Source organism: Pteropus medius, unplaced genomic scaffold, assembly GCF_902729225.1.
Source record: "Pteropus medius unplaced genomic scaffold, Ma_sr-lr_union100, whole genome shotgun sequence".
Lineage (NCBI taxonomy): Eukaryota > Metazoa > Chordata > Mammalia > Chiroptera > Pteropodidae > Pteropus > Pteropus medius.
Window position 1 is genome coordinate 3,821,797 of NW_024350397.1, and position 13,827 is coordinate 3,835,623.

The 13,827-nt window shown below is 35.3% G+C and overlaps 1 protein-coding gene across 1 annotated transcript in view; it reads left to right on the forward strand.

The window, feature by feature from the left end:
* CCDC7 (coiled-coil domain containing 7) overlaps positions 1-13,827 on the forward strand; it is a 166,766-nt gene that overhangs the window by 123,177 nt on the left and 29,762 nt on the right. The window contains exon 19 of the mRNA XM_039839666.1: positions 3,923-4,030. Within this exon, the coding sequence (XP_039695600.1) occupies positions 3,923-4,030 (108 nt within the window). The remainder of the gene's footprint in view (positions 1-3,922; positions 4,031-13,827) is intronic.

Genomic DNA, 13,827 nt, shown 5'->3' on the forward strand with positions numbered 1-13,827 from the left:
CTGCCACTGCCTCAGCCGCTGTCCCACTCAGCCATTTGGGACTAGGCAGCCTCACGTCCTACCTTTGGCCATGGCAGGGTGATTTCTTAGATTTCTCTCTAGTTATATGGCTTGTTCATCTAGACCCCAGGCAATTTTACCTTGGTGTTTGCTCCTTGTTTCTGTCACAACTTTGATTTGGTTGCCAGAGGGATGAACAGAGCCTCTATCATCTACGCCATTTTTTCCCTCCTCTCTTGGCTTTTTTATACCAGTTTCATTGTAACAAATTTTCAGAAGGTGACCAATTACTATTTAAAAAATATCATCCTGAACTTAGGTATTTAAACATGGATTTTATTCAGTTGCAGTTATCCTTTTGGAAGAATAAATTGTACCATCTTTGCTCAGTGGGACCTTCTTCAGTTTGTACATGAGTCCTTTTGACATGACCCTATACATCTCTGATAGTTTCTTTGCTATTTGGTGTAACAAAATATTTCAAGTTTATCTTGTATATATCTTGCCCTCACCTGGAATCAGGTGTTTTTCTGAGAATCCTTATTTTGTTTCGTGAGAAATAGTATTTCATTCTTTTTGCTTCTTAGTTTGTCACTTTTTCTAGGCTTTTCAGTGGACAGAGATGGAAAATATTTTTTTTCTCTCTCTCTTTTCTGCTCGCACTCTCTCTCTCTCTCTCTCTCTCATTTTAAGAATAAATAACCTCATGAGTTCTTACTGACAATTTCAAGTAAAATAATGATGGACTCCAGGGATATTTTGTACTGGTTCTGTACTTCTTTTCTTCCATACTGAGAACCTTGGATTTCAAGAATATGGAGAATAATAGAATTAGAAAATCTCATAATTATTCATTTGCTTTATTTAAAAATACATATACCATTCAAAATAACAATATTAATACTTTCACTCCGTATGATTATCAAGAACAGTCAAATATTTTTGAATATGCCTTCTTCATTCTTCCTCCAATTTTTAATAATTGTGCTGTGTATACTGACATAGCATAAACTGTTACATAATATATGCTTTTTCTTTTAACCTTTATTTAGTTATAATTTTACAAGAATGTGTATAATTAATGTTCATCATCTGTCCTTATGTTGATATTTCTCTATGCAGCTCATTCTCAAGTAGATTTTTCAGAATAGACTCATGGAAACAATATTCTTTGAGTTCTTACATATTAATAAGTTTCTCTCTTCTTTTTATCCTTGAAAGTCAAATTTTCCTTTACACCTTTGTTTTAGTTTTCTTCTTGAGACTCCTATTATCTATATATTAAATCTCATTTGTGTAATTTTAATATTTGTTACTTTCACATTCATTTTATCTCTTTCTTAATTAAAAATGTCTTTTAAAAGGTTTTTATTTGTAATTAATTTTAAATTTTCAGAGAAATAAAAAAAGTAGTACAAAGAACATCTATATACTCATCTAGATTAATATTAATCTATTAATATTTTCTCCATTTGCTTTTTTGTTATTATCTTTTGCTTTCCTTTATATATAGTAGGTTACATATGTATACATAACATATTTTATACTTATATACACATACACACACATATATGAACTATTTAAGAGTAAGGTGAGTGAATTATAGCTCCGATACTTCAGGACACATTTCCTAGGTTTAAGCATATTTTTTACATAGTCACTATACAGTTTTCAATTTCATTAAATTTAAAATTGATAAATTGATAAATTACCATTCATAATTAAATATTTGTCATTTAAGCCAATATTATCTTTTGAAATATTTTTTCTTTCCAATACAGAGTCCAGTCTAGTATCAGGTGTTGCATATAATTGTTATATTTCTAGCCTTTCTTAATCTAGATTTTTTTTAGCTTTTTTTGTCTCTGATGACATTAACATTTTTAAAAAATACTGTCTCTTTAAAGAAAAGTTTCTCATTTTGGATTTGTCTTATGTTGTTCTTAGGGTATCACATCCAGAGCTACATTGTGTACATCACATTAATTTGTGATTTTAATAATGATCACCTGGTCAAAGTGTTTTCTGATTTCTTTGTTATTTTTTCCTTAACTACTAATAAGTAATCTTTGGGAAGACACTTTAAGATTATCCAAATATCCTATTCCCTATCAAAATTTCCTATATTTAGTATTCATTCATAGTTCTACCTGAACTTGTTTCTACTTTGAAGATTCCAAAATGATGAGTTTCTCACTCTAGTACCACTTCTACATTTATTCAATTGATACCTGACATTCTGTTGAAAGCAAGGGTCCTACCTTCACTTACATTTCTTTATTTTTTTATTTATTATTGGTATTAAATCATGGAATTTTATTTTTTCCTATAGTGTCATAGCTCATACCATTTTTCTTTTTTTAAGCTCTAAAATTGTCTTATCATTGCAACTAGTTTATTCAAGATAATTACTGTGTCCTGATGGCATGACCAAGAAATTCCCTGCTATTTATTATGTTAAGCTGTCCCACACTAATCATTCACATTTCTTGCCTGTAGCTGAAACCAACCATTTTTCTCAGAGGCCTTGATTTTTATCTTTTTTTTTTTTTGCCTTGATTTTTTAAAATGGAAAATGCTATTAGAAATCAAGACCTGAAAACTAATGGTGCCCATTTAGGACTAGGGCATTGAGAAGTCAGACTAGAAAATATATACAAATATCTATTTATCTATCTCTCTGTATATACATACAGAGAGACATATATATATTCATACACATATATGCCTGTATATGCATACATGTACATGTATACATGCATATACACATAGGCATATTTAGAAATCATGAGTTCTTATATATATTTTCAGTTCCAGTGAATCCCCTTAGTGCTTGTTCTTACCTTCCTCCACTTAATATATGTACATTCTTTTTTATCATAGTGTGAATCCTGACTTTGCACATCAACATATTTTCTCATTTGCTCAATCCTGTAAGACTCTAAAATTGTTTTAGAATTGATTAGCTCATACCCTAGAAAAACAAACCAAAAAAAAAAAAAAAGAAGATTTCATGATTTTATTTCTCTTATTCAATACTGGAGATACAATACTACATTTATCTGAGTTTGCAGATTAGTGCTTTTTTCTTCACTGGGTTCATTCTTAAGTTGCTTCTATTTTTAATGCTCTCGTCTTATCTTTGTTAATGTAATTTGTTTTTTTTTTTTTTGGAATATGTAGTATTAATCTACTTCCAAAAATAAAAATGGTGGGGGTGGGGTGAGAGAGAGTGAGAGCAAGAGAGCGAGCGAGCGAGAGAGATCATTTTTTCCTGAATCCCTTCTCCTTTAAACCCGTTTACCCCTACTGTTGTAAGTAATCGTCTATATTGTTTTCTGGTTTGTCATTCCCTGTTTCATTTTGTAAAGATAAGTATCTCTACTTTTATCTCTTTCTCTCCCTTTTCCTTTCTTTCTTACCTCAAAGGTAACACATGAGATATCTGCTTTTTCATATTTACCTTCACTTAACATTCTTTCTTGGAAGTTATTTCCTGTCAGTTTCTAGAGACCTTCTTAATTCCATTTATGGCTGTATGTACAGTTGTTTGTGTCACATTATATATCATTATTTTCCATATCATAGTTTATAGTATATATCTCAGGTTATTCAAACCTTGTGCATAGGTGGTTTATTATTCAATCTATGATTATGAATTAACCAAAAGTAAAAATAACCCAAGAAAACTAGAGACTGGTATAAATATATATAATTTCAAGAAGTGTTTCAGAAATAATATATTAAAAATTTTGAAAGTTTTCTCATCATTTTCATGTCTAGATCTAAGATTAAGTAAATTTATTTTTAACATTATGAAAATTTAAACTTCTGCTATACACGTGTATACATTAGAAGTTAAGGTATTTCACAATACTTCTGATTTTTCTATTTAGTACACTAAATGCATTTCTTTATGTAGCTCGTAATGAAGGACCTGATGTAAAGGTTATGCTTGAGAATCAAGCACCAATGTCAAAGACCCGAATGCAAGAAAAGAATAAAAGAACTCGAAGGGAAGGACTTACTTGTAAGTATAAATACGATAAATGAGTTCATAGTTTGATTTAAAATGTGAATATCCTAAGATAACTAGAGAACAAAAACAAAGTTGTTGATACATTTTGCTTAATCTTCTGATCCTGAAATAGTTTTATACCCATGATTCATGTGCTCAGTCTTCACCAAGAGCAATAACCCGCCAATAATTGTCTCATCAAAGGTGTGCACATTTCAGCTAACCCTGGGAGATTACTGATCCAAAAGAAACGGGTGCTTCAGACTGACCGGTGTCAGTGTCTCTTTACGATAGGCTGCAATGGGTGAACAGAGCTATCACAGAGATCAGAAGCTCAACAACCAAATGGGGAAGAGAGGGCTTCAGGTGAAGGCAGGTCGCATGTCCTATTGGAGATACTGCAGAGCATACCGAAACTGCAGCAAATTCTGTCAGAACCTGGGAGTTAATGAGAGTGATGTGATTATACATAATACATCTATATGCCAATAATACATACATTCAAGGCAATAACAATTGAGTCTACCTTAGGCTGGCTTGCAAAAAAATTTCTCTTGGTGGTGGTGGCCCCACACCAGAGAACATTATATGTCTGCCCTTCATCCTGGTGCCAGTGCTTGTGGGGATCACAGTTCCCAGTGCATCAATATCAAAAAGGCCTAAGAAATGCAACATTCTCCCACATGCCCATTGGTCTCTATCTTTGACATAGTTCCTCATATCTACTGGGGATACAGCTGCCTGGGTATAACCCCTAGTCTTAATTATTTTTGAAAGCTGAGATTGGGGTAAATGTATATGCGTTGCTCTGATTCATACCAAGATTCACTGGTAGAGGTAGAGGGAATAGTGCTTATTATTCATAGTGACTACCACACTGTGGGTCCTAATGGAGCTACATGTTGAGTCCTCCATGGTCCATAATCTGACTGAGTCTCTTGGTGAAGAGACTATCAATCTATTCCTTTGAGACCCGATTGTGTTGTAATCAGACCCATAGGTCTTTGGTAAGGCCATTGCCCACATCATCAGTAGGGGGCACATGATTACCATTTTTACATCACTCTTTGACCGGGCAGGAGTCAATGGTGCATGCTTGGAAATTTGTGAATTAAGATCAGATTTTGTCAAAATGGATTGAAATGTCTTATGAGAAAGTTTCATTGACATCTATAACTGTCGTTGACAAAAGCAGATTTAGAAATCCGAGTCTTTGCAACATTATTGCCGACTGTTGTTTTCAGTCCCATGTGTAACGAAGAGGCCATGAGGATGGCTCACCAGGAAACTGCACTGTCTGGAAAGGTTTCAGTGTAGAAATTCACCACTCATGGGCCCAAACTGTTGCAGTCCAATTAGTGCTCAGCTGAAGATGGTGATGGTCTTAGTTTTTGTATTCTTTTATATTCCTTACTATTTACTCCATTTCTTTAGGCAAAGTGGCCACTTTCAGCACACCCTGAAATCAGAGGTCTGTTGTAATATAGCTCGCAAGATGTCATTCTCACTCACGAAGTTTAATAAGGTTGCGTCTTTTATCATGCAGGCAACCTCCCCAAGTCTGTCAGGCCTCTTCAGGTCACTGAGAAATGTGATTCCAAAGGCCTTTACATTCTCTTTCATTAAAGGTATGAGTGTCAATAGCTTGTGGGGACATGTTATATCCATCAGTTTCAGGACTCAGAGCTCACAAGAGTCATAGAGTACGACTCAGCTTGCAGGGTCCAATTGCTTTTGGTCCCATCTTGGTAAACTGTAACCATTTACTAGAAAATTGCTTTCTTACCTGTCTTAGAGTTAGATCTCTTTTTTGACTCACCAGGGAAACTCAGCCAGAGTTTGGAATATATACTACATAACTCTATGAATATTAGAGAAACTTTTGCTGCATACTTGTACAAATTTAAATAGGTATTTCACAATACATCTGATTTTTCTATTTAGTGGACTAAATTCATTTCTTTTCTTTTTTTGTAATTAAGCTTATTGGAATAACACTGGTTAATACAATTATATAATTTTCAGATGTATATTATCATTTGACATCTGTATATTCTATTTCCTTCAGCTATCATTTATTTGATCCAATTTACCCACTTCGCCGTCCCTCTAAACCCTATATTTGACCACCTTTACCCCGTCTACCTCCCCCTACTCCCACCCCACTCGTAACCACTTGTCTATAGTCCTCTGGTAACCACTAGTCTATAGTCCATGTCCATGAGTCTCTGTTTGTTTGTCCTGTTCATTTGTTGCTTTTAGGTTTATATTCCACATATAAGTGATATCAATGTGATTTTCAACTTTTTCTGTCTGGCTTATTTCAGTTAGCATGATTATCTCGAGTTCCTTCCATGTTGTTGCAAATGGCAGTGTTTCATCTCTTCATATGGCTGAGTAATATTTTATTGTATATATGTATCACAGTTTCTTTAGCCAATCATCTATCGTAGGATACTTTGGTTGCTTCCGTGTCTTGGCCACTGTGAATAATGTTGCTATGAACATCGGTGTGCAAATATCTTTTTGGATATGTGTTTTCAAGTCTTTGGGATAAATATCCAGTAGAGAGATTGCTGGATCATAGGGTAGATCAATTCTCAGTTTTTTGAGGAGCCTCCATACTGTTTTCCATAGTGGCTGTACCAATTTGCAGTCCCACCATCAGTGTATGAGGGTTCCTTTTTCTCTTAATTCTCTCTAACATTTGTTATTACTTGTCCTGTTGATTATAGCTATTCTAACAGGTGTGAGATGGTATCTCATTGTGGTTTTGATTTGCATTTCCCCAATAACTAGCGATGTTGAGCATCTTTTCATATATTTGTTGGCCATTTGTGTGTCCTCTAGGGAGAAATGTCTGTTCAGGTCCTTTGCCCACTTTTTGATTGGATCATTTTGTTTTTTGTTGTTATTGAGTTATATGTTATTGAGTTATATGTATATTTTGGATATTAGGCCTTTGTCATAGTTGTTACTTGCAAATATATTTTCCCATTCTGATTGTTTTCTTTTTATCTTTTTGACAATTTCTTTTACTGAGCAGAAGCTTTTTAGTTTGATGTAGTCCCATTCATTTATTTTTGCTTTTACTTCTCTTGTCTTTGAGGTCAAATTTATAAAATTCTCTTTAAGTCCAAGGTCCTTGAGTTTAGTTCCTATGTTTTCATCTATGCATTTTATTGTTTCAGATCTTATATTCAGGTCCTTAATCCATTTTGAGTTAATTTTGGTGTGTGGTTATAGACAACAGTCTAGTTTCATTCTTTTGCAGGTGGCGTTCCAGTTTCCCCAGCACCATTTTTTGAAGAAGCTTTCCTTTTTCCACTGTATGTTTTTGGCTTTTTTGTCAAAAATTACTTGCCCATATAAACATGGGTTTAATTCTGGACTCTCCATTCTATTCCACTCGTCCATGTGTCTGTTTTGCTGCCAATACCATGCCGTTTTGATTATCGTTGCTTTGTAGTATAATTTGAAGTTGGGCAGAGTGATGCCTCCAACCTTGTTCTTTTTTCTCAGGATAGCTTTGGCAATTTGAGGTCTTTTGTGCTTCTGTACAAATCTGATGATTTTTTGTTCTATTTCTTTAAAAAATGCCAATAGGATTTTGATGAGGATTGCTTTAAATGTGTATCATGCTTTAGGTAATATGGTCATTTTAACTATGTTGATTCATCCAATCCAAGAACATGGAACATCTTTCCATTTCTTTGTATGTTCTTTGATTTCTTTTAATAGGTTCTTATAGTTTTCATTATAAAGGTTCTTCACTTGTTTTGTTAAATTTATTCCTACGTATTTTATTCTTTTTGTTGCAATTGCAAAAGGAATTATTTTTTCCATTTCTTTTTCTGACACTTCATTATTAGAGTATAGGAATGCTATGGATTTTTGAACGTTAATTTTATATCCAGAGACTTTACTGTATTTGCTTATTGTTTCTAGTAGTGTTCTTGTGGAGTCTTTAAGTTTTTCTATATAGAGAATCATGTCATTCTCAAATAGTGAAAGTTTGACTTCTTTGTTTCCTATTTTGGTGCCTTTTATATCTTTCTCTTTTCCGATGGCACTCACAAAGTCCTCCAATGTTACATTGAATAATAGTGGCGATAGTAGACAGCCTTGCCTTGTTCCTGATCTTAGAGGGAAGGTGTTTAGTTCTTCACCATTGAGTATAACGTTGGCTGAGGGCTTGTTATATATGGCCTTTATTATGTTATGGTACTTTTCTTCTATACCAATTTTGTTACGTGTTTTGATCATAAATGGATGCTGTATCCTGTCGAACGCTTTTTCTGCATCTATTGATATGATCATATGATCCTCTTTAAAAAAAATTTGTTTATGTGGTGTATCATCACATTAATTGATTTCTGTATGTTGAACCATCCCTGTGCCTCTGGGATGAAGCCCACTTGATTGTGGTGTATAATCTTTTTAATTTGTTGCTGTATTCGGTTCGCTAGTATCTTATTTAGGATTTTTGCATCTGTGTTCATGAGAGATATTGGTCTGTAGTTTTCTTTTTTTGTGTTATCTTTACCAGGTTTTGGAATAGAGTAATATTGGTCTCATAAAATGAGTTCGAAGTATTGCCTCCTCTTCGATTATTTGGAAGAGTTTGAGAATAGGTATTAAATCTTTGAATGTTTGGTAGAATTCACTGATGAAGCCATCTCGTCCTGGACTTTACTTTTTGGTAGGTTTTTGATGATCGTAATTTCTCTTCTGTCATCCCTGATTGTGTTTATTTGTGTCCTTTCACTTTTTTATTTAGTGAGTCTAGCCAGGGGGTTGTCAATTTTATTAACCTTCTGAAGGAACCAGCTCCTTGTTCCATTTAATTTTTTATTGTTTTTGTTTTCAATTTCATTTATTTTTGCTCTAATTTTGATGATTTCTTTTCTTCTGCTGACTTTAGGATTCACTTGTTCTTCTTTTTTTAGTTTTTTAAGATGAAGCATTAGGTTGTTTATTTGAGCTCGTTCTTATTTTTGAAGATAGGCTGTAATGATATGAACTTTACTCTTATGATCGCTTTTGCCGTGTCCCAAAATTTTTGATATGTTGTACTATCATTATCATTCATTTTTATGTATCTCTTGATCTCTCTTTTAATTTCTTTTCTGACACAGTTATTCTTCAGTAGCATGTTGTTAATCTCCATGTATTTGTGGTTCTTCCTGATTTCTTTTTGCAGTTGATTTCTAGTTTCAAAGCATTATGATCAGAGAATATGATTGGTATGATTTCAACCCTCTTATATTTGTTGAGGCTATCTCTGTGTCCCAGTATGTGGTCGACTCTTGAGAATGTTCCATGTGCACTAGCGAAGAATGTATAAGCAGCTGTTTTGGGATGGAAGGCTTTGTATATGTCAATTATGTCCAGTTGGTTTAATATGTCATTTAAGGATGTTATTTCCTTATTGATTTTCTGTTTGGATGATCTGTCCATATCCTACAGTGGGGTGTTTAGTTTCCCTACTATGATAGTGTTTTGGTCTGTTTCTCCCTTTAATTCTGTTAGGAAGTGCTTTACATATTTTGGGGTTCCCTGATTGGGAGCATAGATATTAATAAGTGTTATGTCTTCTTGGTGCATGATTCTCTTTATCATTATAAAGTGTCCCTAGGTATCTTTCTTTACCTTTTTTATTTTGAAATCTATTTCATCCGATATTACTACCACTACTCTCTCTTGTCTCTGAATGCTGTCTGCTTGTAATATCATTTTCCACCCTTTCACTTTGAGTCTACGTTTGTCTTTGGAGCTGAGATGTGTCTCCTGGAGGCAGCATATGGTTGGGTTTTGTCTTTTGATCCATTCTGCAACTCTCTGCCTTTTTATTGGTGAATTCAATCCATTTACATTTAGGGTGATTATTGAAATATGAGGTCTTCTTATAGCCATTTTATCTTTTGCTTTCTGGTAGCTCGGTGTTTCCATTGCTTCCTTGTCCTTGTGTTTCTGTTTTCTTTATTTTGGTTGGCTTTTGTGAGTTTTCCCTCTGGTTCTTCTTGTTTTATGTTATATACTTCAGTTCTGAATCTTTGTGTGTGCTTACCTTTATGAATATGTAAAGGATTATATATACAGTCGTCCATTTTCTTCTGCACGTGCCTTATCTCCATTCTCCTTTGCGAATTTGGATATTCGAATCCCCCCTTATTCAGTCATTATTATCTCAATTTGTTCCTATGTATGCTGAACATTCATTACTATCTTGCTATAGCAATTCTCTTCTTATTATTTAAGCTAATGCCCTGTTCTTAGTAAGAGTTGCACTCTTCTGCTTCTGTTTTCCCTATTATCGCTTTACTTCTAATCATGTATTTTTTTTTTTTGTCATTTTATTTTAGGTGAACTGATGTCTTTCAGAATTTCTTGTAGTGCAGGCCTCATAGTGGAGAATTCCCTCAATTTTTGTATGTCTGGAAAAGTTTTAATTTCTCCTTCTTATCTAAAGTAGAGCTTAGCTGGATACATTATTCTAGGCTGGTAGTTCCTTTCACTTAATAGTTTAAATATTTGATTTCATTTTCTGGCTTGTAAGGTTTGTTCTGAGAAGTCTGAGGATAATCTAATAGGTTTACCTTTATAAGTCACTGTTTTTTCTCTCCCGCTGCCTTGAGAATTCTGTCTTTATCACTGATTTTTGATAATTTAATACAATGTGTCTTGGTGAAGGCCTTTTTGGATTGAGATAATTGGGTGTTCTGTTGACTTCTTGAATTCCAAACTCTAGTTCAGTCCCTAGATTTGGGAAATTCTCATCCACTATTTGTCTGAAAATGCTTTCTAATCCTGTTCCTTTTCCTCACCTTGGATAATGCCCATTATTCTTATGTTCCCTCTCCTGATGGTATCAGCTTGTTTTTGAATTTATCTTTCATTATTTTTCATTCTTTGGTTTCTCTCTTCTCCCTTATGATTTATTTCTAGATTTCTGTCTTAGATATCACTGTTCCTTTCAGCCATTTGGTCAACTCTATTTCCCAAGTTTGCTATTTCATTTTTCAACTCTCGCAGTGTGTTATTCATCTCCAGAAGATCTTTCTGGTTTTTTTGAGAGTTTCAATCTTCTTGCTCTGCTCATCTAGTTGTTTTCTCAATTCCTGAAATTATTGATTTGAGTTGTTTTGGATCTTATTGAGTTTTTTCAGAAGTACCATCCTGAATCCTCTACCATTTAGGTTGTATATTTCTATGTCTGTAATCTTATTTTCTAGAGATTTTTCTCTTTCTTTCTGAGATGCCTTGTCACCTTGGTTGTTCATGGTGTTCAATGGGCTATTTTTCCACTTGGGCATTAATGGAAATGTATTCTGCTTTTTTTTTTTTCAGAAAGATGATTTTTATATAAAGTTCTCTCTTTAGCTTGTTGCAAAGATGGCACTTTTCTTTTGGTTTCCAGTGGGTAGTGTCAAAGCCTCTTGGATCTCTGCTTTATATAAAGCTTTAAATATGTGTTTTATTTTCTGATAGATATTTAATCACACTCACTACCCTCAGTTTCAGTCCCTGTCAGTGTTAGCAACAGTTTTAGAAGCATTTGTTCAGATTGCCCTGGGGCTCTGTGGTGTTTCGTCTCAGAGGGTATGGTGGAAGGGCCCCTCTGAGTTTGGGCTTCAGGGCTGCGGCTCAGTCTTGGCTTTGCAATCACAGTTGGTAAAAATCAAATGTTGTTTCTTTGCTGGCCACTTTTCTGCTTTCTGCCCTGACAACTGGATCCTGTACGCAGCTTGTCACGGGGAGCTGCAACTTTCCCAGGCAGAGCTGTTCGGGGAACTCACCACAAGAACTTGCTGCTCCTTCTCCCCTCCTTCTCCTCCTGTAGGGAGCTCTAGAGGCTGCGAGAGGTAGCTTCAGTCTTGGTAGCATTTGCTTAAATTCCCCTGGGGCTCCACGTGATCAGCCTCAGTGGGTATGGGGGGAGGGTCCCACTGGGATGGGGATGGGGGCTGCAGTTCAACCTCTGTTTTGAACCGGGGCCAGTAAAAATCAGCTGTTGTTTTTCTGTGGTCCAGCCCTGTTTCTATGCTTTCTGCCCTGATGACTGGACCTTGCTCCTGGCTGCATATAAGTTCTGGCACTTTCAAGCAGGGCTGTTCAGGGAAGTCACCACACCTTCACTCCTCCCCTTCTCCTCCAGGGAGCTGAGCAGGCTGCAAGAGGCAACTTCTTTATCTACCAGTCCTCTGCCCGACACCCAAGGTTCTGACCAGTAGTAGCTCTTATGCACAGATCCCATGTTCAAACGTGCTGCTCTGCAGATTGGGTGTTTTTTATTGAGTTTTGCATGTTCAGCTTATTGTTGTTTCAAGGAGAGAGATCTGGGGATATCTGTCACTTCACCATGTTTTTTTTTGTGCTATTAAATGCATTTCTTTATGTAGCTCATGAAGAAGTACCTGATTCAAAGGTTGTTCTTGAGACTCAAGAGTCAATATCAAAGACTCAAAGGCAAGAAAAGAATAAAAGAATTCAAAAGGAAGGACTTACTCACAGTATACATACAATAAATGAGTTCATAGTTTGATTTAAAATGTGAATAGCCTAAGATAACTAGAGAACAAAAGCAAAGTTTTTGATACATTTTGTTTAATCTTCTAATGCTGAGATTGTTTTATAGCCATGATTCATGTGCTTAGTCTTCACCAAGGGCAATAAAGGCCAAATATTGCCTCATAAAAGGTATGTACCTTTCAGCCAACCCTGGTCCAAAAACAAAACAAAACAAAACAAAACAAAACAAAACAAAACAAAACAAACAAACAAAAAAAACGGATGCTTCTGAGTGAATGTGTCAGTGTCTCTTTGCAATAGGCTCCAATAGGTGAAGAGAGGTATCACAGAGATCACAAATTTAACAAGCAAATGGCCCAAGAAATTCAACATTATCCCACATGCCCATTGATCTCTATCTTTGCCGTAGTTCCTCATATCTACTGGAGATATGACTTCCTGGATATAACTCCTAGTATTATTTATTTTTGAAAGTTGAGATTGGGGTAAATGTGTATGGATTCTTCCAATTCATATAAAGATTCAGTGGTAGAGATAGAGGGACTAGCACTTGTTATTCATAGTGACCACCACCATGTAGACTCTAGTTAAGGCTACATATTGACTCTTCCATGGTCCTTAATCTGACCAATAGTATCTTGGTGAAGAGACTATCAATCTATCACTTTGAGACCCATTGTGTGGTAATCAGAGCCACAGGTCTTTCCATTGCCTACATCATCAGTAGGGGGTACATGATTACCATTTTTACATCACTCTTCTGTTAGGGCCAGAGTCAATAGTGCACCCTGGAAATTTGTGAATTAAGATCTGATTTTGTCAAAACCAATTGACATGTCTTATGAGAAAGTTTCATTGACCTCTACAACTGTAGAGTTGACAAAAGAAGATCTAGAATTCTGAGTCTTTGCAACAGTCTTGTCGTCTGTTGTTCTCAGTCCCTTGTGCACAGAAGAGGCTACCAGAATGGTTCACTGGGATACTGAACTGTCTGGAAAGGTAGTCATCCATGTTTTTCAGTGTGGAATCTCACCCACCTCATGTGGGCCAAAACTGTTAGAGCCCAAATAATGCTCAGCTGAAGATGCCGATGGTCTTAAGAGTGCATCCTTTTATATTCCTTACTATTTCTTCCATTTCTTTAGGCAAAGTGGCCACTGTAAGCACATTCTGAAATCAAATGTCTCTTGTAATATAGCTCAGAGGATGTCATTCTCACTCACGAAGTTTAACAAGGTTGCGTCTTTTATCATGCAGGCAACCTACCAAAGTCTCTA